The sequence below is a fragment of the Balearica regulorum genome, chromosome 6 (assembly GCF_011004875.1).
Source record: "Balearica regulorum gibbericeps isolate bBalReg1 chromosome 6, bBalReg1.pri, whole genome shotgun sequence".
NCBI lineage: Eukaryota > Metazoa > Chordata > Aves > Gruiformes > Gruidae > Balearica > Balearica regulorum.
In genome coordinates this window covers 15,730,558-15,756,911 of record NC_046189.1, presented here as the reverse complement: position 1 = coordinate 15,756,911, position 26,354 = coordinate 15,730,558, and the positions used below count along the sequence as shown (strand labels likewise).

The window sequence follows — 26,354 nt, the reverse complement described above, 5'->3', positions numbered from 1 at the left end:
CATAAAACCTTCTATTTGAGCCTATTTAAGAAAGCAAAGGGGTTTGGTTCATATTTTTTGTCAACAGGATACTTTTATAGTATGTCTCTGATCAGAAAGCAAAAACAAATTCTACATTCCATCAGATATTTCCTGCTGCCTCTTTCTTTCAGCAGAACAATAGCTGAAGTTAATGTTTTCCTAGCAAAATGGTTAATCAAGCCACATAAAAATTTGCCTTTTCTAGTGATAACTGGGGTGATTGGAAGTGATACTGTATTATGTCTAGATGAAAAGTTTTTTATATATTCTAAGTCAGTAATCAAAGTGCTCTTCCTAGGGGTAGGTTTTGATTTCAAATGGCACCTCTCTCAAATTCGAGAGATACATTTGCGTCGGTACAACCTGAGGAGGTCAGCTTTGGAGATCTTCCTTACAGATCAAACCAACTATTTCCTCAACTTCAATAAGGAGGTACGGGTTTCTCAGATTTCCTTGATTCATATAATTAGCACAAGCGTCAAGTTTGAGTTCAATCATTCAGAACAATCATTCAACTAAAATTATATCAGTAGTAATCTAAATATCTTGAAGCTCTCACATCTTTTTAAATATTCTGAGTAAATTAATTACAAAGCAAAGGAGACTTTCTATTTTATCATTGCTATTTCTGTATTCCATGGGTTAGGATTAGTGAAGTCCTTCTGCTCCTGCCGCCCCCCCCCCCCCCCCCCCCCCCCCCAATATCAGTAATCCTTTGTATGTGGGACTAAGATAAATATCAGAACTTAGGGTGAGTTACATATTAGTAGGTCAGTTTATTAATAGCTCCTATAAAACATAGTGGGTTGGGGGTTTTTTAAGTAAAATCTTTTGCAATGGTTTTGTAGGGAAAACATTGGTGTAATTGTATTTGAACAGGAGCAATAGTTCTTAGAAGACTTGCAGAAAATTATTTTCTGTGTAGCATCTACACACACACAAAAAAATCACTTTGTTATATATGTTGCCTTTATATCCTGTAACTGAAGGATGTCATGTCCATTCATGTCCAAATGTTTTATGCAGTGATAGATGTGTTTAAAAGTGTAACTGTGTTCCATTTATTTCACATTTTAATTAGCAGAGAAGTTGTTTACTTGTCAGCTTCAATCTCCAGAATAATTTTTTTATTAATGCTGTTTTCTAACAGGTACGAAACAAAGTATATAGTCGAATATTGTCACTGCGTTCTCCAAATATTTCTGGGACTAGATCTCCGCAGGAACTTTTTAAAGCTTCAGGTTTGATGCAGGTACAAGACTTTTTAGCATAAATGGTCTAGAGCATTCCTTTGTTTCTTGAAGGAATCCTAGAAAGTCCTGGATTACTGATTTTTACTTCCTCCTCTCAGTGTTTAGATAGCAACTGTCAACTTCTGTACCTTCAGTCTGGCCCCTGAACTTTCACATGCATGTTTTTAGAATTGCTGTGTTTTGTGGTTACTGTTATAGAGGTAAATGGATAGAGCCAGGCTCTGTTGATGTGATTATGACAAGTGTTCCAACAAGAATGGAAAACATGTAGCAGACTTGCTTCTGGTTTTAGTCTGTGATCTTGAGCACACGTTTTGGAACTTCTTTCACTATATGCGCAATTAACTTTCCCTGCTACCTTTTTATGATGAGCCTTTCAATAAAACCCATGTGAAGACTAAGCAGGAAATAAGGTCTTAGGGAAACTAGTAATATCGGTATGAAAGGAAAATGTCAAAATGTCTGTATTACCCTAAACATGGATACTTTTAAAAATGTATTTTTATCTTCCATCTCTTTATGCCACAGTTATTGTTTTCTCTGAGGGAGGAAACAGACTAATTTTAAAATATCCAAAATACTTTGTTTTTTCTTTGTTTCCCTAATGATAAAAACTATCATTTTGTATATTTATGTAGAGAAAATATTGTCTATAATGAAATGTCTCCATCACACTACGGACAGATACTGAGCCCTGCTCTGTCTGTTTTTTGGTTTAAAATGTAATAGTGGAGGAAAGGCACAAGGACAATGTTAGTTTACAAATTCCTGGACTGTTAACCAATGGGAGAACAATTTATAAGTAAGTTTTGACCTTAGAACTCTAATGGATTTCAAAGTTCTGTTCCCCTTTTTCTCGGTACCTATTTACCTACCTTCTTTTTGTTTTTTTTTTTCTTCTCCTTTTTTATTCTGATCCTGATAGTTGTCTGCTGCCCTGTATTTAAAACAGTACTGGCATCAATCAGGGACATGGTTTCAATGAATTATAGGTAGGACAGTCACTGAATCAAAGGGAAAATGAATTTTTTTAGGAGAAATTAAATTTGGACTTTCATACCATTCTTACAGTCTTGTGCCTTTCATATGCCAGTATTATCCTCTGGCAGATAAATACTGACAAGACATGTAATTTGCAATAGTGGTATCTTTGATATAATGACTTCCATTGTATCTGGTTTTGTCCTTCAGAAATGGGTGAATAGAGAAATATCCAACTTTGACTACCTTATTCAGCTGAACACAATGGCAGGACGAACTTACAATGACCTTGCTCAATATCCTGTGGTAATTTAAAAAATTTAATTTTAAAATTTTTGACAAATGCATTTTTTCTATTTTGAAAGATGGATTTTTAATCTCGATTTGATCTTTGATGCTTTTTTTTTTTAGTTCCCCTGGATTTTACGAGATTATACTTCAGAAGAACTGGACCTGAATAACCCTGCAGTCTTCAGAGATCTGTCCAAACCCATAGGGGTGGTAAATGAAAAGAATGCTAAGACTGTGAAAGAGAAGTATGTATTTGAACACTCAGTTATACTTCTATGTCTTTTCTGAGCCTCCAGGCTGATAACACATTTTAAAAATAAAGTTGTGACAGTGAAATTTTTAAAAGCTGCTTTTATAACATCACAGATGCATTTGCAAAGGTGGTTGATTTGTTGTTCCTGCTGCATTCAGATTAATTAGCTTATATGGCACTGAAAGGACAAAAGTTACTGCTGTAAATTTTCAATTATTTCTCAGATGTGGAGATAAAAAACTGAAAGGCTTTAGAAAACATTTTAATGGCCCAGCAGCTTGAACAGACATACTGTGTCCCATGTCTGCTTCAGGATAAGGAATGTGAAGTCATACTGATGAGTTGAGTTGTCTGTGCTGAGAGGTAGCATTGATCCCAAATTTGTGCTTCCTGCTCTTCCGCTGCCCCCCCCCCCCCCCCCAAGTATAGACAGTTATCTTTGAAATAAAATATGACCTGGTGACTTCCAGCATCTCCCATGTAGGTAGGAATGACAAGCACCTACACCCACGCATCAGTATAGTGATCCTTCCTTTTTTGCTAATGTGGGGAGTGAGTGTGCTGTCATACTAGAAGATTGTGCTTGTCAGGCATTCTCAAAAACCAGCTTTCTTCTGAAAATTTGGAACATGGAGAATTTTATTTGAATGATTAGCCTCTATCACTGACTAATGAAATTGGTTCTCTAGCAGTATGTTTGACTTTAATTTCTCTTATTCCTCTGTGTCACAAGGCTAGTATATCAGCCAGATAGTGGCATAGTACTGTAGAGTGAGTTTGCCAGTAGAAAAGGAAATGGGCATGAGTGTTAAATAAATCTCTCTTCTGCATCCTGCACAGTCACACACACGCACTCTTTTTTAATTTTTTTTTTTAATATTGCAGGAAACTGTCAAAAATCCCTTCAGTAATAAATAGTCAGCTTAGTGATATGGGGGTTTTTTGTCTGTTGAATAAAGCCATGCTAAATCAGGCCTGTCTTGCCCTTTTTCCAGTTTCTGACAGCTGATAGCAAATGCCTAGGGAAGAGTATAAGAACAGGTGTGCAAAGGCTTCGTCTGGTATACGTTTCTATCTTTCAGCAGTCTTTTGCTTAGGGACTTTCTAAGTCAGAATTGGAACCCTGATGTTTAATAGAACTCAATGTATTTTTTGCTCTTACAGATTGCTGTGATTGTTTCTTTTGAATCCTTACCTCCAATAAGTATAATCCATGTGTAAATCGGCTGTAGTGCTCAGTTGTATTTACAAAGATTTAATTTTTTTTTAGATATGAGAATTTTGAGGATCCCCTTGGGATAATTGACAAATTTCACTATGGGACACACTACTCAAATGCTGCTGGTGTCATGCATTACCTCATTCGAGTAGAACCTTTCACAACACTTCATATCCAACTACAAAGTGGCAGGTATGCTGTGAGCAAATAAGCAGCACCTTTATTTTTCCTCCTTGTCATTTTACTGAGGGAATGATGAAAGTCTAACCTGAGTGTTCTGATCCACAGATTTGACTGTGCTGACAGGCAGTTCCACTCTATTCCTGCTACCTGGCAGGCGCTTATGGACAACCCCAATGATGTCAAGGAACTTATTCCAGAGTTCTTCTATTTCCCCGAGTTTCTGGAGAATCAAAATGGTAAACTGATGGCTCAGAATATTCACATAGAAAACTGCTCTTGTATTCTTCAGAAAAGCATTGTTACAACCATTTGTGAATGCTGTGGAACACTTCTTATTTAAGCTTTATAGTATGCTTGTAGGAATTACTTTAATCATCATGGTGGCTTCAAACTGTTTAATGAAGACACCAGTTGTATTAAACAGCAGCCTAAACATTGTTTATAATTTAGACTAGGGGCTTAAGGATGGCTAAAAATGGCGGTGTTTACCTGAAGTAAAATATCAGAGATGCTCATTTGGATGTTTGAAAAAGTTAGCATCAGGTACTAGTGATTAACTGGTTAATTAGTTAGAAAAGTTAATTCAGATTAATTAGTATTCTTTTTACTGGGTTCATTGGGTGATAGAGTTTGGACATCTTCAAAGATGTGAGGACTTCTATTTGTTCTAGTCAACCAGCATAGTTTCTGCTTGTTACTGTTATCTTCCAATGCAGCGTTAAGTCACCTGATTCTAGACCCATGTAAAGTTTTGGTACCCATCAGAAGAAAGAGGAAAAAAACCACAAAATTGTTTCACTCCTATATAATGCTGACTGAAAACACAGCATCCTACATTCTGATATGGGACTCCTAGCCATTTTAAATTCACATTTATTGCATAGGGAATTGTTTCTCTACCTGTTAGACAATTTAAAAATGGATTTGCATGTTTGTGCTGCTGCTAATTTAGTCTGCTAGCTACAGTCTACTAGACTTCCAAGTTATAAAAATTGGAAACAGCCTAGTCACACTTTCAAAAGTCATTTAAGTGTTTTGAGTTGTTCTAATGAATGCTGGTGGGATTTAAGACTTCTTGAAAGCCTTGCTTCTACAATCATTTAAAGCTATAAGTAACTTCATTCTTACGAATAACCTCATTGTAATGTTTTGAACTCTTAATCCTGGGAAACAGAGCAAATGCAGATATGTTTACAGGTGTGTGTAAATAATTAATGCTATTTTTAAGGCTGGGACTTCAGCTTTGAAATCATTTTGGTGCTTTGGGCAATCATTATCCTGTATCATTTAACATTTTAAACATTCAGAGCAGAACTTAGCCTCCTATGTCAGTGGTAGGGTTACTGAAAAATTCTTAATGTAAATCTCCAGTATCCTTCCTTTGATTGAGAAAAGAATGCTTTTTAATCTTTATTGAAAAATCAAGATATTTGAAATATTTTATAGTAACTCTTAAAATTCTCCAAATCATTCACTAGGTTTTAACTTGGGTCAGCTTCAAATATCCAGAGAGGTGGTAAATGATGTTGTTCTCCCCAAATGGGCCCACTCCCCAGAAGACTTCATTTATAAACACAGGAAAGCTCTGGTAAGATGATGTTTATGTGTGAAGTAATGATAAAGTACACCTACATGTTGTCACTGTGGTTTAAGTGAAAAATACTGGGACTACATTCAAACCAGAGCTGTGGTTGCAAATGAAATAAAGTACCACTAGAATTTTCAGTTAAAAGCACTGTGCATGTCAATAAAATGCTCAAAAGAAAAAAGGAAAGAGACTAAAGATACTAATCATTTGGGAGTTTGCCCTAGGAAATAAAACACAGAATTAGGTGGGTTTAGGCGATAAGACTTCCCTTGCTTTTTATAGATGATTTTGTGTGGTACAAGGGAGCTAACAGTTTACCTTCCCTTGCACAGTTGCATTTCAATAGTCTAGCTGTACTGCTTCACTGTATTAATTTTCCTTCTTACCTGGCAGTTATTGCCCTTAAGACACATGGATATCCTTATGCTTCTGCCCTATACATTGGTATATACCTAGTTTGTGGGTACTCTTAGTTTAGGAATTAAATCTCTTTCACATAAAATAGTAAATACTTCATGAAGGGAGTACTTCTCTTATTCTTACAAGAGCATTTTTTCCTTCTAGGAGTCTGAGTACGTTTCTGCTCATCTTCATGAATGGATAGATTTGATTTTTGGCTACAAGCAGAGGGGACCAGCTGCAGTGGAGGCACTCAATGTGTTCTATTATTGTACTTATGAAGGTACAAAGCAATATGCCCTCTTGTCATTGTCATCAGACTTGTGGGTTTTCAGTATTAGACAGAAAACACTTCATTTGTGAGCATGCCATAGAGTAGCATATGGTAAGACAACAGAATTATAGATGAAATATGGCAGCATAACTTGTAATTTATCACCAAATAACCAGAATGGTTGATCAGAAATTGTGAACATGAAATGTTCATAAAGTTTTTTTTGAAGGGGGAGGTTATTCCAGTTGCTTTTACTTTGTTTCTAAAAGTGCTTGGAGGTTTTTGTTAGCTTTTCATTTGCTTGCTTTAAAGCTTTTGTGGGAAGAGGTTTCTTGTGGTTTAGGAGCTGAGGCAAGTTGCTTAAAAACATCAAATACTGAAGATAATAGTTAGTCTGTTAATTCTAAACCTGAATTTTGTCTGGATTTTGTGTGCAACTTACTGCATTCATGAGGTATGTTATATTCATTTGGTAAGACAAAAGCCTGTAATTCTTGTACTTAAAGACTTAAATTTCCATGTGCAGAGTGGAGTTTTCAGATTATATTTTATATAGAGGCATTGTTTGAGGGGCTTTTCTGGGGTGTGAAGGGTGATAATCATAGAGCGGTTTGGGTTGGAAGGGACCTCAAACATCATCTAGTTCCAACCCCCCTGCCATGGGCAGGGACACCCTCCACTAGACCACGTTGTCCAAAGCCTCATCCAACCTGGCCTTCAACACTTCCAGGGATGGGGCCTCCACAACCTCTTTGGGCAACCTGTTCCAGTGCCTTACCACCCGCACAGTAAACAATTTCTTTCTAACATCTAATCTAAATCGACCCTCCTTCAGCCTAAACCCATTACCCCTTGTCCTGTCACTACACTCCCTGATAAACAGTCCCTCACCATCTTTCCTGTAGGCCCCTTCAGGTACTGGTAAGCCGCAATTAGATCTCCCCGGAGCCTTCTTTTCTCCAGGCTGAACAACCCCAACTCTCTCAGCCTGTCCTCATAGGAGAGGTGCTCCATCCCTCCCATCAGCTTCTTTGGCCCTCCTTAAGTTTTGCAACATTTGTTGACCATATCAGTTCTCAATAAGTTGTTTGAATTATGTTCTTTCTCCTTTTTTCTACCCTTCTGGTTCTGGTTGTGATTCAGGGGCTGTGGATTTGGATGCTTTAACAGATGAGAAAGAAAGGAAAGCTTTAGAAGGAATGATAAACAATTTTGGGCAAACTCCCTGTCAGCTCTTAAAGGTAATGCTCTTTGTTCCCTCTCAATCAGACCTTTGTGGTTAAATCCAACTGAGTTTCAAAGGACTTATTAAAAAATGACAAGATAATGGTTTGTAGCATTAGGAATGTTAAGTCTTTGCCACGTTTCCATTTGTAAAGGTCACACTGATGGAAATTTAGCATACCATTTTTCAAAAGAAATCTGTTTACTCTAAGAGGAGAAATTAGGTGCTTAAGAGTCTGTTTTCCCATCGATTGCCAGTAAGATTCTGAGTATCTCATGTGACTTGAACAAATTGATGAATTTGTCTAATTTGATATTCCTTCAAATATTGTCTCCTAGGAGCCCCATCCGCAAAGGCTGTCAGCAGAAGAGGTAGTGCAAAGACTAACTAAAAGTGATACCTCTACTCTGAATCTCTTCCAGCACCTCACTGAACTGAAGTCATTCTTCATAGAGGTAGATGCATTACTTGAAATTGTTTAAAGTTTAATCTGAAACTTCTGATGTACTTGAAACAGAAGGTCACAACCTAGATGAAAATAAACTTGCATCTTATTTAAAGAACATATTTTAAAATGTAGTGTGTGTAAAATCAGCTCTGTCTTTTTAGTTAGCTTCATAGATGTTGAATTCCATGAATTGTATCTGCTGGCTGCTTGTACGGAAGGTGTTTAAGTTAGCCACTACACCAAGAAAGCTAAGAACATCAGTGATGGTATCTGAGGACTCACTGAACTTGGTAGCTAAACTCACTGATTCAGGACAGAGGCAGGGTTTCATTTCTGGTCTTTGCAACAAAGCATGCCTGCTTGACTGAGTATATGTACCAGTGCCTTAGAGTACTGTACAGGTCTAACATTGATTCCAGAGGCTTTGGGTCTTACTCTTTACAGGTTCTAAATTTGTCCTTTAGCTCTTCGATATAATCAGACCAAAACCATGTCCTTTCTCTTAGGGAATCAGTGATGGTGTGCCCATCATCAAAGCTGTTGTCCCCAGGAATCAGTCACGTTCCTTTATTTCTCAGGGAAGCCCAGAGATCTTGGTGAGTTGCATATGTCAATACTATTCTTAGACTGCAGACGGTCAAATAGGTGTATTTTTTTCATACAGCTTGTAAACACTTCTTAACTGTTCCTGTTCAAATGTGTTCCTTTAACCTATAATGAATGTCAGTTAGAAGTTAAATATTTGTCTTCTGAAGAGAAGCCAGGCTGATTTGTTGAATAGCATTTAAGAGCTGATGAGACATGAGTATAAGTTGTAGTGAGTTGTATTGTAAGTTGCCCACTTGATCCACTACCATGGTAGTAATCAATTTCCTAATGCAATGCAGCCCAGATTTAAACTGGCAGGATTGAGTTATTAATGGTATAGTTATGTTTATCATTACTTTCCAGCTATACCATATGTGGCATATGCATGCTCCAAAGACCTGCCAACGTTCCTAAAATTAACTTTTGCACTGACTAACACAGGTGCTGGTACTATGGCAGATGGCCAAATGATGAAAGGAGGACAGTGTTTTTGTATTTACATCTGTATGTATGGTCTGCATACTGCCCCCTGAGTAATAATACCTATGTTTTGCAGTAAAGAATCTTCTTTTCCAATATTCCTATTTTGTAGGTCAAACTTACTGTCCTGGCCTAATGTCGTATGTGCATATGTAATCTGGAATTTGGACACGTCTAAAATTCTCACTGCATTTTTTCTAAATATCTGAAAATAACCTTGAGTATTTAGATTGCTTTCTTACTTTCTCAGAAATAAAACTGTAGTACAATGTTTTTAAAAGTTCCTGTGTTAATATGCTAACTATTAATGATTACTATTTCAAGAAGAGAAGCAGCTTAAACTAAATGACTGAATTGCAATGAAATGTTTGAGAGGGGTTGGTTGGCTGGGTTTTTTGGGTTTTGTCTCTTCCCTGCCCCCTCCTTTCAACTTCTCTGACCTACCTAGAACATACACTATTCTAACTTGGTAATATGTACCATATGTGGATTAAGTCATCTGAGCTGGATATTTTTTTTAATTTGTGGGGGGAGAGGTCTGTTTGGTAAATTCTCAAGAAGCCTATGCTGGATTTTATGCAAGCTCCAGGCAAGCAGAAAATATGCGTCTGGGTTTCACCAATGTTTCTATCAAACTTTTTTAGGTAACAGCAAGTCTGAACTGCATTATTGGAACTCATGGTTGGCTACCTTATGATAAAAATATCTCCAACTATTTTACATTCATCAAAGATACCACAGTAACTAATCCCAAGTAAGCAAATGAAGAGGAGAGGTGCAAATGAATGCATCTACAGTAATAAAATACAGTAATTGTTTAACAATGAGCGGATTTTACAGTTTTCATTGGCTGAGTTTTCACCTAAGAATGTATCTCCTGATGTTCAATAATACTCCCTCTAATCTGTAATACTGTTCTAGTAAAGAGTTACGTAAGTGGCATTTATTGCTACTTCTATTTTTTTTTTTAATTATCATAAAAAATCATTTTGGAATCTGAGATGAGCAGTCTTCATACTTTCTTACACTAGAGTGCAGATATATGTGGTGGTTTCATTTCTTTGGTTTTTAGAATATTCCTTTTTTCTTTAATGTCACAATACTTAATAGGGACATGAGTTATCCATACAAAATCAAATTGTATAAAAGACTGAAAAGATCTAAGGCGAAATCTTGCTTCCATTTGCTGATGGCAGTGAGAGTTTTGCCATGGATATCAGGGGGTCAGAATTTAACTTTTTTTTTTTATATAGCCTCTTCTATCAATGTAATCTATTAATTTTTAAGGATATAGGAAATACATTGATTTGAACTAAGGGTACTCTTAACTACTCATCATTTGCCTACAGAACACAACGCAATATGAGTGGTCCTTTTGCACCGGGGCTGGAGATCACCTCTAAGTTGTTTGCAGTATCCCATGATGCAAAACTGCTCTTTAGTGGAGGACACTGGGACAATAGCATCAGAGTGACATCTCTTACAAAAGGCAAGCTGGTTGGACAGCACATCAGGCACATGGGTTAGTAACTTTTTGTACTGTGAAATGAAAGGTTTTATGTATGGTACCTTGATATCCAGTCTACTTGGAAAGAATTGTAGCCAGTGCACTTGGGCAGACAAGCATAGCAGTTATAAAGGAGTGGCAGCGTAAAAACAGAATAATATTTGAACCACAATTATATGTAAGTACTTAAGCATGGCTTTTTGTCATTGTAGTGATGGTTTAATATACTTTCAAAATAAGGCTTGACTGCTGTTTTTAGGTAGCAAAGCTGATTGTCAGGTTGGTACACCTGATTGTGCAATGACTTCATTGTTTAATACAGTCTCATCAGCCCTTATCACAGTGGAACATTTCATGCTGACTGCAAATCAGGATACATTTTGACATATTGCATGCACATTGTCACTCTGTGGGAAATTAGTCTTAACTATATTATAACTTGTTGTTTTCTTTCCTTTTCTAGATATTGTGACCTGCTTGGCAATAGACTACTGTGGAATACATTTAATTTCAGGCTCCAGAGATACTACCTGTATGATATGGCAAATAGTTCAGCAGGTAGGTTAATTAAAGCATACTCTGAGAAGCAGTTTCTGGATGGGGTTTTTTTGTGTTTCTCTGCTGTGATGTTTTATTGATTTTCTTTCTTTCAGGTTTGCAGGGAAGATAGTCCACTAAAATTGTTTAGCTTAGTAATTTTGTTACTCCCATTGTCTTCAGTGTTTGAAATATTCACTATACACATCAGTTACTATATAGCTGAAGTATTTTAGAAGCACCCTTAAAGATTTCATAGATTATTTTCAGGATAGGCAAATATTATCTCTCATTCTACAGACGGAAGAATGGAAGAAGAGAGACACTGCTTGAGACTACCAGAATTAGTCAGAACAATGTTTATAGTTGAGGATTTTTACATTTCTAGGCTGCCGTTCATTCCAGTAGTTGTGTTTTAGCATTGTGTTTTCTCTGTGGGAAGTACTGATGACTATGGTAGGAGTTAGTGAAGACAACACTAGTCTATTACCTGGATTTATGCTAGCATTTTAGAATTCTTTAATATTGGTCTTGTGCTTTCACAAGATGAAAGTGGTTGTGTGATGCACGTGTGTACTTGTGCTCAAAATGTGAGGCCATTTCCATTGTTATACATTTTAAATGTTCATTTCTGATTGCATTACAGACACACAAGTAGCATTAACTGCAGGGGGGAGCTGTCATATTATGGCCAGTACATTTGGTCAGGTCACCTTGAACTAAACCTTAAACTAAAACCTTCAACACCATTGAACTAAAGTCAGCACATCAAACCAGTACAGTGCTGCATAACTGCATGTGGTTTTGTGGAAGCTGTCTTTCTGGTGGGAGTATTTATAATTCTTTCAAGAAGTACTTTGTACTAATGGTGCATGGTCAAACAGGTGAGACCTTAGTGCTCACAACAGTATTTTTTTTTTCTCAAGTGAGGATAAATGTTGGACATTTTTTAGTTTATTAATATTTATTAATCTTTTCAGTGACTTAAGTCATCCTCTGGAGATTAACTTTGTTTAGAATTGTGTTTTCTTAAGATTTTTTTAATGTAATTAATTTTTTTTATTTAATAGATATATAAATGATGGATGTATTGTAAATTCTTCTTGTGAGTTTTATCTTGGTCTTCACAAAGTGGCAGCAATGGGCTGCATACTGTTGCTTCCATTCTACTTGTCTGCCCTCCATTGTCACCTTTCCCAGCTCTGTCTTTTGACATCACTTCTGCATTCCTGCAAGTTTCAGGCTTTCAGGTGTTGGTTGGCAGTCAAATTTCTATCCCAGAAATGAGACTAAAGAGTCCTTTGCAGAACTATTGACTGTACCTTCTCTCTAAGCACAAGTCTTGTTTTAGAACTGATTTGAGAATAAGTCTGTACATGCTGACAGTACACTCACTGGAAAAAAGTACTAAATTTTGACACCCTACAGTCATGTGGGAAAATGACTATTTTTTAATGAGCATTATTACAAGATTTCCTTTGCATATCATACTACTGGTAGTCACTGAGAAGGATTATTTCCTTATTTTTCCTTAGAAAATGGAATAGAGTTGCTGTAATTTTAAGCAAAACAGCTTTCAGCATCTTTAAGCTTGACTGTGAAGATAGTGCTTAATTTCAGGGTAAACTGTAAGAACTGAACAAGCTCAGATACACAGCAGGTGAAGAAAAAGTGGGTGGATGGGTGGGTGAATAACTCCTGTTAGGACTGCTCACTGTGGTCCTTGCACACGTGGACATCTGAAGGGATAGAAACAACTCAGCTAAGTAACTCTGTCACATCCATGTAGTAACTCTATGTTCATTCCTTCTTGTGGTTTCAGTAAATAGGCCTGCTGACATAAAAGGCAATAAAATGAAATTGGAATGGATGAGTTATGCCTTTGGTTTTGGCCTATGTCAAATATAGATCTCACACAACTGATTCTGAAGATACCAGAAATTTATTTTTTGTTTGTCCTTCAGCTGCAAGAGAATGTGTCATTGCACTTTTTGTTACTCTCAGGGAGGAGTGCCTGTAGGCCTGGCATCTAAGCCATTACAGATCCTTTATGGGCATACTGATGAAGTTTCGAGTGTTGGCATCAGCACTGAACTGGATATGGCTGTGTCAGGATCCAGGGTAAGCATCCTCATACTTTTCCCTTCTTTGCTTCTCTACTCAAACCATAGAGCATGTTTGAAATTGATTAAGAGTAATACAAAAAATGTGACTATTTCACAATCTGTTTTCTTCAGCCTTGCACATCAAGAAGATATGTGCCATCTCCTTTGCTGCCTGCTTAAATCACGCTGTCTCAAACGGCTCTGCACAGCATAAGCCTGAGCTACCATATTGCGTTATTCTGCACACATGAGCTTTAAAGTGTGTGAACTTATTTGGAGATCTTAAGCTTCTCATAGAAACAATTCTGTGACAGTTTCTTTCCTGCTTCCTTAACCTTGAAGGTTCTGTGCAGCTTACTCATGCTTTACCTTTCTGTACTACACTGGCTGGCTGCTGAACTCTGACTCTGTACTGCATATAATGCCTACTCATAAATGTGACCTATAAAATGGCTGATGTACTGCCTGTCCTTCCCCTCTTGCCCTGTTTGCTTTTTTTTTTTTCCCCCTTATGCCTATAGTACGGCTGTGAGGGGAAGGCTTCTTTGCATAGAGTTCCTAATGCTCAGGAGTCTTGATCTCCAGTTAAGGATTTAAGTGCTTTCAAAATATTCCCTCTGTATTTAAACACTCTTTCTGTGTGTTCTGGTAACTTACCTGCTGAGTAACAACTTACTAAATTTGGTCACTGCAGGATGGGACTGTTATTGTCCGCACTATTCGGAAAGGTCAGTACGTGAGGACTTTGCGACCACCTTGTGAGAGTTCTCTCCTGCTGACTGTTCCCAATCTGGCTGTGTCATGGGAAGGCCATATAGTTGTCCACACCAGCATAGAAGGAAAGACTACTCTTAAGGTACTTAGGTTCATGGAATACCTCTGTTTCTTTCACTTTAATGATAAATGTACCTAACTTTATGCTTATTTCCTAAAGCAATGAGACTTTTTGAGCATGCTGTGTCTGTTTCCTTATTTTTTTAATTTTACTAGCCAATTTGAGTGAAATTTAATTAAAAGATAAATCACAGGCATAGCGTGCTCCCCTAAGTTTTGTGAAAATCTCCAAACACATTAGCCCAAGCATGCACTAATGAATCTTCCTCGGAGAGCTGCTTTGAAATGGAAAACTAGGGGAAACAAGTTCCCTTATAACAGAGGCTTATGAGGGGAGCAGTAAGTTCTGGGTGCAAGATGCCCAGTGATACACTGATGTTTCTTAATTTTGGATTGGAGAGATAGCTATATGGTTCACAGTGTAGCTTATTCTGTCTCTTGAGTAGCTGTGTAGTTGCTTTAATAACGGTAGAGCTGTTATGATTTCTGTGAGCATGAGAAATTTCATGGAAGACAAATTTATTGTGTGCAAGGCATAATAGCCGCATTGGGAATATGGGGAGAGAAGAGACCAAGGTATTGGCAGACTGGAAGAACTTTAGATGGTCGTGTTAGCTGTGTCTTTAATCTGTCAAGAATTCATTGCCTTGTCCATAAAATGCTTCTAGATCTGGCTCGGTGGAAATATCTTTCCTTCTGCTTTTCAGTTTGGGGTGGGGGTACAGAAGGTGCAGCAGGACTGAAGATAAGAGCGTTCTCTTTCTTCTTCCTTAACAAAAACCCTTGTAAAATAGGAACCTGTCAATTAAATCCATGGATGTTTACAGAAAATTTGGAATTGATTACATGGATAGGTAAGATGTTACCATGTTACATCAAGAGGTAATGAGGAATAACTTCAAAAATTTCAATACAAGACCTGGTATACATATTGCATATAGGCTCGTTACTCGTGTATCATTCAACAAGTAAACTGTTGTCAGCAATATTATCTGTGGGTTATTGCCCAAGTTAGCTCCTGATAGTGATCTAAAGATACAAATAATAGTCTTAATCCAGTCAGTCTTCTGTGACAGTTTTATTTTTGATCTATTCAGGATAAGAATGCGTTACATCTCTATTCTGTCAATGGAAAATACCTGGGTTCTGAGACTCTGAAGGAGGAAGTGTCAGATATGTGTGTGACTGGCGAGTATATCGTGATGGGCAGCTTACAGGGATTTCTTTCCATACGGGATCTCTACAGGTAATGTGCTGCCATCAGTAGTTTATTACTGAGATGCAAATATAAGGGCTTGTTGAGAAATGGCTGTATAACGTGGACTTTGCTTGGTACTGTAGGTGGTAGCCATTGCTTTTTAGAGTGTTCCTGAAAAAACTATTTTGGGGAGAACTAAGGGAGAAAATGAGAGGTTGTACCAGACCCCTTTCTTTTGCCATTTATCCCAATTATACACCTAGAACTGACAGAATTTAGGAAGAGCTGTGTCTGACATCTGCAAGCTTTCATTGTCCCTATGTCTAATTGTCACTGGGAGCTCAGCAACTGCAGGATCAAGCCTTGTGTAGTTCTGCATTGAGTTTTAAACTCCACTTACTGCTACGCTCAGAGAGCTCCGTTGCTCCTCAGAATGCGAGTGATCTTTGTCCCTTAGGCAGTTGCAGGACTAATGTTACTTTTGTGAAAATGTTCTTTTGTGAAAAATTTCTTAATTTACTGCTTTACCCATCCATGCCTTTTCTTGTTATTGGAGCTCTGTTCTGGGGTATGATTAGATTGTTCCTTAGGAGTTTACAATAATTGGAATTGCAAACTGGGTCCTTGAGAAACTGTGTTTTATAGTGCATCCTGCGGACAGCAATTTCAACTGCAGTGTGATTCTTTGCAGTATGTGCAAATAAATACATGATGTGCTTTCTCTATGTCATTTTTGTTCATTTCAGCCTGAGTCTGAGCATCTCCCCCTTAGCCATGCGACTGCCAATTCATTGCATTTCTGTCACCAAAGAGTATAGCCACATCCTTGTTGGCTTGGAGGACGGCAAGTTGATTATCGTTGGTGTTGGCAAGCCAGCAGAGGTAAAACCCACCATCAAGAACTTTTTCTACCGAACAGTGGGAAGTTCACTGATTTCTGCTTTCCAATTGAGCAAGAGGTCTCCTCTATGGCAGGGTAAATTTAAGAGCAAGTTTCAGTTTTCAGTGGGAAAGAAGTAACTTTTGAGACTGCTCTACTGAAATTTCTCATTACGAATCAAAGGTATATAGGGATCGCAGATGGGAAGCTCAGCTGGACTAACTTCCAGACTTTAACACTCACATCTGAATGAGCAAAGTCATAGTAGCTAACCTTTTCTGAACAGGATAGTGTTGTCAGCCACTTCTCGATGAAATAATTTTCCAGAAGAAAACTGGATATGAAAGAGAGCAAGCTACTTTATTTTTTACCATTTCTGTCAGATATATTTTAATATGCATTGACTGACATTGGGGAAAAAATATTACTACTTTCTGTTAAGAATCTCTAATTGCAGTGCACAAAGAATCACTTGTGTAGGCTCCCAGTATGCTCAGTGCTCCATATGGTGAATATAAACTTGTTGGTACTGCATATGCAATATCAAATACAGAGCATCCATCTGTCAAATAGCTATGCCCAATTTTTCTTGTGCAAAACATAGGTTTTGCTTTAAGTACTTCTTGTCATGACTTTCAAAGTACTTGAGTTTGTTTAAACCTGCTTCTCTTTATAACCCAATCTCCGTTGTGCTGCAGTGTATTTATTTGAAAATGTGATTTTCACTTTTGCATGACCTTTAGTACATGCCAGAAAAGTGTGTCTTAATTTAATTTTATATTTTAATTGTGAAAACAAAATGACTTTATTTGCCAGTATTTTAAAATGCTTTAGCTAGGAGATACACAGTTTAGTATTTGAAACAGGCTTCACACAATGGTAGTCTGATTTTGCTTGCAGTGGATGGGGAGGTTTCCACTGACTTCTAGTTGGACAGCTTTTTCCTACTGCAGAATTGACAAAGAGCTGTTTATGATGTGGTTAAACATATGTTTGTAACAGCAGTTTTCAAGTCACTGTCATTTCTAAGCTTCCTATTCCATAGAAAAGATCTTTTGTATGTATCTCTGAAGGCTTTTTGTTTTCTTTTTTTCAGTTCTTAATCACATCTATTTTTCTAACTATGGAGAAAGTGTTATGAATGTAGGGGCTTTCCATTTACTTTTTTTTCAGGATTTTCTGTTTATAATTCAGATGATCTGCAAGCTTAATGTCCATGTAAATAGATTTTAAAAAACCAAAACCCTACAACAAACCACAGACATATAAGGAACAACATTATGTCCCAGATTTTCTAGTTTTCTATAATGGCATCAATCAATATATTTGAAAAGCATGTGTATGTGGGGTATTTATTTGTGGATAGATTTATTTGTAGTTTGGAAGGAATATATTAATTACTAGCATTTTGTCCTTATACAGAAGACAGCATTTTAGTTCTGGGTTTTGGTAGTGAATACTGATCCTTAGGATGAAGGGAGAGACAGACCTTTATTATGCATAAAGTGAAATGCTGCTTGGTATTAAGATTGGCCTTTAGTGTTTCTGCATTGACAGAGTCCAGTATGAAGTGAAGTATCATAAATGTTTTTGTATTCTTAACAATTACTTAGCTGTTTGGGATGTTGCAGAAGTCTAGGGGATTATCACCTGTTAGTGTTAATCCCTGTCAGCACCATGCCTTTTCTACAATACTGCTGCTGTGAGGATACAGTTCTTAAGCATGCTTAATTCGTAGTACTAACTGCAGGGAACTGTTCTCAAACTTGTGCTGCTAAGGCGTGCATCTTGTTTATTAAGCTGCAAGGGATTTCATAACCTCATCAGCTGCCAGACTGATCACTACTGGCCAATCATAAGCCTTGTACTTAAGGAGTAAATGAAAACAGTTTCTTACAAATTGTTGTCAGATTGCAGACCTACCAGATGCTGGATTTAATATGGCCTCTGGTTGCCTGTTATCTATCTTTACTTATGGAATATTCAGTATGAATTATTTCTGGTTTAAATTTTACTCTGAACACTTCACCCAGGATCTTTGGAAAACTATAAATTTGACAACGGAAGATAACGTTTCTCTCTTTCCTTCATTCTGCCATCACTGCCCTGCATTTTGGTTATCTTTTCCTTTTCACTTCTAGCAATTTCTGTTTGCAATCTCTAAAATAAAATGTCCTTTCTTCTAATTTGGTTCATTTTTGCTTGACATTCACCTCTTTTTTTTTCCTTCTTATCAAAATAGCATTCTAAACCCTGTTTCTAAGCCGTTGGAAGTAGGTTAAGTATTAAGTATGCATTACTTGGCAATATCTCTTTAACTGTTCAAAATCAGAGAAGACCGATTAGTGTTTTGTCTGTTGTTTTTCGTTGGTCCCAAGAATCATCCCTAAGTGTAACTTTTGGTTTGTTTTCAAATAATTTTTGTTGGTGTAATTTTGTTTATGCGGTACATTGTACTGTCTGCATTTCACCAGAATCAGTGTCTGAATTCCTTTTTAATTTATCCACCTTATCCCTTCCCCCTCCTTTTGTTTCTCTGGATTACTTTTAAACAGATGCGCTCAGGTCAGCTTTCCCGAAAGCTGTGGGGATCAAGCAAACGGCTCAGCCAGATTTCATCAGGAGAGACTGAATATAACACTCAAGATTCCAAGTGATTGCTGCTTCTACCTTCTCTCATGGATTCCAGAAACATGTTTAATCTTTTGGTCACTTTAAATGTATATATCAACTTTCAGGGGCTTGATTCTTAAGTCCGTTGAAGATGAACCTATGGTAGAGGTATAGTAATAAGCATATATACTCATGCAAGTTAGCTTGCTTGCGTATTTTTCCTTAACTGTGTTGACTTGGTCACAGCAGAATCCCTTTCTAAATAGCTGCTAAAACTGTGTTTCAGGAAAAAAATAAATAAAAAAATAAAAACCCAACCCCAAAAGCCCCCAAACCTCCAAACTCAAGCTTGCTAATTGAATTTAAGATACGTAGCCTTCGATTTAAACCTGAATAGGGCCAGATGCTCCTTGATCACAAAGAAGATATTTGGCTTTGCTTTGAGAGCATTGTAATTCCCTAGCAGTAAATTAGAATTCTGGCAGTTGCAGTGATCGGATTCAAAATTGGGACAGCTGACAGTTATGACCTTTTCAATATGTTTTTAGCCCAATGAACAATTTATTGCAATTTGTTCCTGTAAATGGCTATTGCTGTCTTGTGTAGTTCCAGTTTTATGCTGTTCTGCAAGGAACATCTGTGTTGCACTACTTGATTATCAGAAATTATTTAAAGTACAGGCATGAATAACTTCACAAGAGTTAAAGGTGGTGAAGGAGCTGAAGGAGATAGGAAATACTTGCTGCTGAAAATTATTTATATTCTTAAGTAGATTAAGACACATACCAAGAAATCCCATAATATATTTAATATCTTGAAGAAATACAGAGGAAGAATCAGTATCTATGGTCAAAGATCAGTCTGCTTCATTAGTAAGGCAACTCCTAAAACCAGATAAATTTCCACTGCAAGATCATTTAAACAACATTGCAGCACAATTTAATTAAATAGCACCTGTTTGTTTCTTGGCTTGGTGTTCACCAAACCACTTGTTAGCCATATTATTTTCTGTAAAAACAAGCAGGGAAACAGATAATGTATCCATTTTCAACATGTGTTTAAGACCTGGGAAAAGAAAATACCAGATCCTTACGTGTGCTATATCCAACAAAATAGTTATGGATTGTATGCTATGTTTTGGAGAAGCCATTACTGAGGGTTTTCTTTTTTTCGTTTAGAGATACGTGATGATGATAGAAGGGTGTGTGTTTTCCTATTGTTCTGACATTTTTATAATGTTAATGATTTAAATGATAAACCCCCTACTGTTGGAACAGCCTGGTGCTGAGGGAAAAATATGAATTTTTGGATCCGCTTGTTAAGGTATGTGTGCATGTGTATATATGTGTGTATGTTTGTGTATATATATGTATATATACATGTATGTATGTCTATTAAAAGGAGAAAATACCATACGGTAAGGGGAGTATAGATATAAGGCAGAGCTATGAGTGATTGTTAGCTAGTATGTTCCCTTTTGGCTACCCTTTTCTTCCCTCTACCATCACTTTTCTTGTTATTTTTATTTATTTATGGAAATGAATGTGTGTTGTATCTCCTATAAATGTTATCAGATAATCCCTGTGGCTGGGGAGCTGTTGAACTACCTGAGGAACTCTATAATGTATAATCTCATTTCAGTAACTTTTAGCATAATATTTATTAACTTTGTAGAAATAGTAATACCTCCTTACCCTGCAAAAGGATAATCTTTACAAATTCTGTTAGTCTAATTAAAACTGTTTTCTCCTCCTCAATTTCTTTACTGGGGGGGGAGGGGAAATCCCTCTTAATGACTGATTAGTGTGCTGTGTAAGAAAGTTGCATTGCTTTTTCTTAACTTTTGTAAATGAAATAATAAATCCAACTAGTGAACAAGTGGGTCTATGCATAGTTGCAATACTCTAATCACTGTGACAGACTGGATCGTCTGGAAAGTTAGGAGAAAATAAGAATTACTTCCCTGAGTTGCTTGCCAAGAGAGAATTAAATTTCCAAAAGTGGAGCGGTGTGTTTTTCTCAGACTCCATGTATGTAAAAAAAAAAAAAAAAAAAAAAAAAAAAAAAAACCAACAAAAACCCAACCCAAACACATCCCGTATTTTCAAATAAGCTATAGAGAAGTGAAAGATATTATTTTAAATCCATTATCTATCCAGTAAGAGTACTAAGGATACTCTGCAAGTATTAAGTGTGTATATGAGAATGTGAAGTATGTTTGTCCATTTATGATTTCACGAAGGAAGAATTTCAGGGGAGCTCTTTTGACAGTAGTTTAGAAGAATTTCAGTTCAGAATGTGAGATTTTTCTGCGTTATGGGAAGTTGAAAACAGAACTCATTTGGGGCATTGAGTTGGTGGTTTTTAGAAGTATGCATATGTGTTCTGTTTAAATGCATATAAGAGGTTAAGTGTTTACTGGCAGGGAAGGTGCAGGAAATTATGGTGTTTCGGGCTAGCAGAATCAAGTGGAAAAATTGAGCAGATAGGTCTTTTGTAGTGTTTGGTGAGAGCATGGTTTTCTTTTTGTCACGTGCACAGAGGGGTTCACATAAGGGTTTGAAAATGTCCTACTGTGGGTTAGGTATGTTTATACAACAGTTGAATTCATGTTTTTAGTACTTTAATGTTAAAGAACACTGAATACACTGTGTCAGTTTAAGCAAAATATAATGTAGTTGCAATAATTGGGGATGAAAGTGTTTATGGTGAAGAGCTTTGACATTTGAATACCATCATTTCAGTGCATCACAAACATTAGGTGATCTTCACAAATGTCTGGGACAGGTTTAAATGTGGATAGCTTTTGGGCTTGCCAACTTGAGGCTACTTTGTGCTCTGCACAAAGCAGCAGCAGAATGAACAGAGGGACAGGTGAGCTCTGGGCTGCTTCATGCTCTACAGACAATGGTAATATCAGTTGCCTTTTGATCTTTTATCTGGTCCTTGAGGATAGGAAGTATGCACCATTACATGCTTAGTGTTCTTGCCAGAGGCCCTCTGGAAAGACCCCCATAGGTTTGAAGGTCTGCACTTTACCTTTATCTAAAGCCAGCTTTAAATAAAAGATATGTTGTAAGTGTGAGCATTAGCTGGGATGTTGTTTTTTGGTTTTATCTTAATTGTATAAGTCTTTTAAAAAGTAGAAAATAATTTTTCTAGTCAGCTGTTTAGGTTGGTTGAATTGCAGTCTGCTATGCAGTCCACTGTGAATTAGGGAACTGACTTCCATAATTCTTTGATTTCTTCAAGTCAGTAAAGCTTAGGATCACGTTTTGTTTTTCATGTAGTACTGGTGAAATAAGATTGTCCTTTGGTTTTGAACTATGATTTATTTAAGTGTAAAAAGTAAAGCTGTGAGATGAAAGAATTCTGATTAGGAATTAAGAATAAACAAGTCTTAAGTGACAGTTGTTTCATAACACTATGTTTGTCAAGATCATCTTGGTGGTATCTTCTTACATTTAATTTGTGGAACAACCCTAATGATAATTATCAAGGTTTAAGATAAGCTTGCCTTTGAAGCTGAGTAAGTAGGAGTGTAAATATATATATATGTCTAAAAGAAGCTGAAAACTGACTCTCTTTTCATACCTGTATATAAATGAGATCAAGTAGTTAGCAGTATTGAGTAACTTCTCCCTAGCACAGTTTTGAACTTGCATACCAAAGGATAGTATTTAGAAGACATCTCTCCTTTATTTCAAGTAAAATATTTGTTAAATTTCTCTTTATCAATTTACTTACAATTCTTGATAGTATTTTTAGTTGTCTTTTTATCTATAGTGAAGAATCTCATCTAGTCTGTGCAATTTTTGTACTATATGAGTGTTCAGAAAGTGAAACGTTTGCTGTTCAAGTTAGCATCTGACTTAGGCGGATTATTCTATATCAATATACTTGTTATCTAATACTCACTCATGGCATATCTAGAAACCACATGTTCTATCATCTATATACTTTACCAACACCAGCACAAAATAATAATCCCAATCTTAACCCAATTGTGCTTCACCTGATGGTTAATATACATTGTGGAAATTGGGTTTTAGGAAGCCTGTTTGATTTTTAAGGGTGGGTGGGTGGGGGTGGGACCAAATAAAAAAAACCCACCCACATATTACAATTGTTTTGCTAATCTGCAATGTTGATATAAATGAGTTTTTTCCCCTGATATACCTTAGATCATGAATATTATGACAAAACAGATTTATCAAAGTCTTTACAGGCTTTGAATAGTCTAGTCAATTGGCTGCTTTATAAGGATTGTCTTTAAAATTGTATCTGTGTCCTTTAAATGAAGCACAAAGAACTAAGTTTCTGCACTGTAAAAATTCTGTATGGGACTGGTAATAGTCCTACATTTGCTTTAAGATAGTCCTGCAGGAATGATAAATTTATTTTTATTTGTAATGCACAATAATTAGGTAGGCCTTTTAACTCTTGCCTTAGTCAATGGGAGTCATATACCTCACTTCCCTAGACCATGTCTCCCTCCTCCCTGTTTCCTCTGCAAGTCTTTCCCAATCTCAGTTAACAAAATCATTAGAAAATATATGTACAGCAACCAAATGCTTCACAAAGCTTTTACTGTGTATGTGTATTTAGTTGAAAATGTGTATCTATATACAGATTATGGTATGGTAGGGAGCTTTAGAGCTAGGGAGGGGAGTAGAGGAGGTGTCCCCCTCCTACATTGAGAGTCTGTGTAGACACTTGCTCTCTATTGTCACCTGAAGGCACTCCTGTCTTCCGCTGTTCAAGGCACCTTGCTGGCTAGGTTAGATGCTGAGGCTAGGTGCTGTGACTTTTTTTTTCCTTTCAAAGAATTTTTTAAAAAGTGCATATAAGTGTATATCCTAATGTTGAACCTAAGGCCTGATCTAATAAATAGTTAGGTGAAAGCACTACATAAGGTTATATTTAATTGGGTGGAAATTCAAGCATGTGCTTCAGTGCTTTCTATAATGGGCTTTTCGCTTAAAAGCTATGTTGGTTTTAGCTGTAAACATGACACTTATTAGCAGTCTCCTTTTGGGGGGAGCTAATAGTTTTTGTGCTGTCATATGCATGTGGGTTCATTGTACACCAATGTTTGACTCAACTGAAGTGTTTGGAAGATGTCTTTCCTTCCATCCCAAGGAGCCAATTTTTCCTTATTACTACTCATTGCCCTTGTTAGCACATACTTTTAAAGGAAGCAAGGGTTTTCTGAAAAGCTACTGCAGTTAAAAAAAAAAAAAAAGGTAAAATACTGTTGTCCCATTCTTCACTATTATAGGCATCAGATGCCTGAATGCAGAAATGCCTCCAAGTGGCAGCATAGCATGCTCAGCACAGTTTGAGTCAAATGCTATTCATCTTACTGCAGTCTTGAACACCCTGTATGTGAGGAACTCCTTGTAGCATTTAATCAAAGGTACACTTTGTTCAGTTTTAATTCACCTTTTTGCTGTGCATCTGTGGGAGAAACTAGTGTGTCTTTCTTTTAGTTACCCTTTACCCAAATGGCCTAGATAAAACAGGTGTTTCACTTTCTTCACAAGACAGTTCTTCCAGTTCTGTGTTCTTTCTATTTTCGGCTACTGGACTTGGGAAATTTGGTAGGTATTTCCAGAGCTTAGGTCTGTGATTATACTCAGCACAGACACAATTTCATAACATGTCTTCTAACCCAGAAGCGTGATTGTCAGTATAGATTGTGGTTTAAAGCTGCTAAGTTGTTTTGAGATTGAAATATAAAACATCCAGCCATATATATATATATATCATAGATCTAACTGAACTTAGAGGCAACTTGTTTGTTTAGCTTCCTATCTAGTCAGTATTTTCCTCTTGAGGGAGCCATATTTTTTTGCCTTGAAGTAAATTTTTTAAAATAAACTTAGTCTTGCACCTGATAGTACTGCTTTAGTCATACATAGCTGTGAGCTGTTGCTTAAAGAAAGCCATGAGGGGGAAAAAAAAATCAAGGAAAACTTGCTACATGTGCTCTGATTCAACCCTTCGCTATGCAGGAGCAGCTTGATGTAAGATTAGAGAAATGCTGCTTGTAAGACTTACATCCCTTTGGTCAATGTTTTGATGGAAGCTGTGATGCTACTCAGTTTGCTTGATGAATTTTTACTAAAGCTAATGAGGGAGTGGAATCAAAAGCCTTACAGCAACAGTTAACCATATCGTCTGATAATTCTTACAGATTGTGCAATTATGTGATTACAAATGGATTTTTAAATGCCAAAAAATGCCTTTTTTAATAGTTAAATGTTAGGTCTGAGGAGTGTTGGAAATACCTACTTTCAAAAATGAGCCTTCAGGCTCTGTAATGAACTTGCTGTCAGTCTTCTGTGCAATATCTTTTTCCCTTCTGGGTGCTTTAAGAGTATACTGTATGTCTTATTTTGTTTTGATCAGTGTGTTTTAAGAGTGTGTATATTGGCTAATGATGGAATTTTTTTTCTGTACAGCATGGTGGAAGATGTTTTAAAATTTTGCACTTTTCTAGGATTTGCAAGTTTGTAACCCGACAATTTTTAACATGCACACTTTTGTACATAATTAGCATTGTATATATTTAACATGAGTCTGAAGCAAATAAAAGCAATTGAATGCATAACTTCTCCCTTTATTAATAGCACAAAAATGAAACTAATAGTGTTGGAGTACACTAAATGAACAATTCTTTCATTTAGCAGGTAAAGCTAGGCAGCAGGAACAGCTGACTTTGTCCTGTCTTAGTTGTGTTAAGGTAAATTTCTTTTTGGTGGGGAAGGAATCTAAGTGGATACATGAATGTATAGACCCTTTCAAACTAAGAATAGCTATAATTACTCAAGTATTGCAGTAAAAATTGCCTTTTTGCTGGGAAGGAGAAATGTCTGAGACATGAATTAAGGTGGGGGAAAGAACCCACTAATGCATATTCATCTTTATAAAGATAAGGTTCTCCACCCACCCTGGGACTGGAAGCATCTCTTTCCTTCTTCCTCATTGTCTTCCTGTATAGTGACTTTTGCTGCAGAATATGCAAGGCTACAGATTCAAGGGATTACTGTCAATCAGGAGGAAACTGAAATCTGTTCCAGGCTCATGTTCAGTTGGTTTCTTACCCCTGTAAATAAGACAAATGATGCTGTGAGCTTTAACAGGAGCTAGGACTACTGTGCTTCCATCTGTTACTAGGGACAGAACAAGGCATCCTTATTCATAAGAGTTTTGACTCCCTTCCTTGCCTGCAACATGGGACATACATATTAGATTTCTTAGTAATGTTCATATGACTAAAGATATGAGTTCTCGTGTTCTAGAGTTCAGTGCATTAGGGCCAAACTGGAATTCCCCTGGCCTTCGATAACAGAGCTGACTACTTAAGGGCTCTTTCTGTGAACGATAACTATAGTTGGAAACGTAAGCATCAATGGATGTAATGCCATAGCACTTACAGGTAAGTTAGACACCCTTTAGAGTGCTGTCATAC

The 26,354-nt window shown here is 36.8% G+C and overlaps 2 protein-coding genes across 8 annotated transcripts in view; one reads left to right on the top strand and one right to left on the bottom strand.

Moving 5' to 3' along the window:
* The window catches only part of NBEAL1 (neurobeachin like 1), a 90,793-nt gene extending 65,300 nt beyond the window's left edge, over positions 1 to 25,493 (top strand). For 2 of the 7 annotated variants that reach the window (XM_075756454.1, XM_075756450.1), the window contains 19 exons: positions 320 to 453; positions 1,172 to 1,273; positions 2,466 to 2,561; positions 2,667 to 2,791; positions 4,070 to 4,210; positions 4,307 to 4,437; positions 5,680 to 5,789; positions 6,354 to 6,471; positions 7,606 to 7,703; positions 8,026 to 8,142; positions 8,642 to 8,731; positions 9,848 to 9,957; positions 10,553 to 10,725; positions 11,174 to 11,268; positions 13,252 to 13,368; positions 14,047 to 14,208; positions 15,284 to 15,432; positions 16,131 to 16,266; positions 18,820 to 25,493. In XM_075756454.1, coding sequence (XP_075612569.1) covers positions 320 to 453; positions 1,172 to 1,273; positions 2,466 to 2,561; positions 2,667 to 2,791; positions 4,070 to 4,210; positions 4,307 to 4,437; positions 5,680 to 5,789; positions 6,354 to 6,471; positions 7,606 to 7,703; positions 8,026 to 8,142; positions 8,642 to 8,731; positions 9,848 to 9,957; positions 10,553 to 10,725; positions 11,174 to 11,268; positions 13,252 to 13,368; positions 14,047 to 14,208; positions 15,284 to 15,432; positions 16,131 to 16,266; positions 18,820 to 18,921 — 2,306 coding nt within the window. In that variant the 3' untranslated portion in view covers positions 18,922 to 25,493. Of the gene's footprint in view, positions 1 to 319; positions 454 to 1,171; positions 1,274 to 2,465; positions 2,562 to 2,666; positions 2,792 to 4,069; positions 4,211 to 4,306; positions 4,438 to 5,679; positions 5,790 to 6,353; positions 6,472 to 7,605; positions 7,704 to 8,025; positions 8,143 to 8,641; positions 8,732 to 9,847; positions 9,958 to 10,552; positions 10,726 to 11,173; positions 11,269 to 13,211; positions 13,369 to 14,046; positions 14,209 to 15,283; positions 15,433 to 16,130; positions 18,800 to 18,819 lie in introns of those variants that run through there. The other 5 variants (XM_075756451.1, XM_075756449.1, XR_012836059.1 and 2 more) reach the window with 4 other exon arrangements.
* The window catches only part of LOC104639784 (alpha-aspartyl dipeptidase), a 7,470-nt gene continuing 6,597 nt past the window's right edge, over positions 25,482 to 26,354 (bottom strand). Inside the window, 1 exon segment of the mRNA XM_075756469.1 lies at positions 25,482 to 25,988. Coding sequence (XP_075612584.1) covers positions 25,910 to 25,988 — 79 coding nt within the window. The 3' untranslated portion in view covers positions 25,482 to 25,909.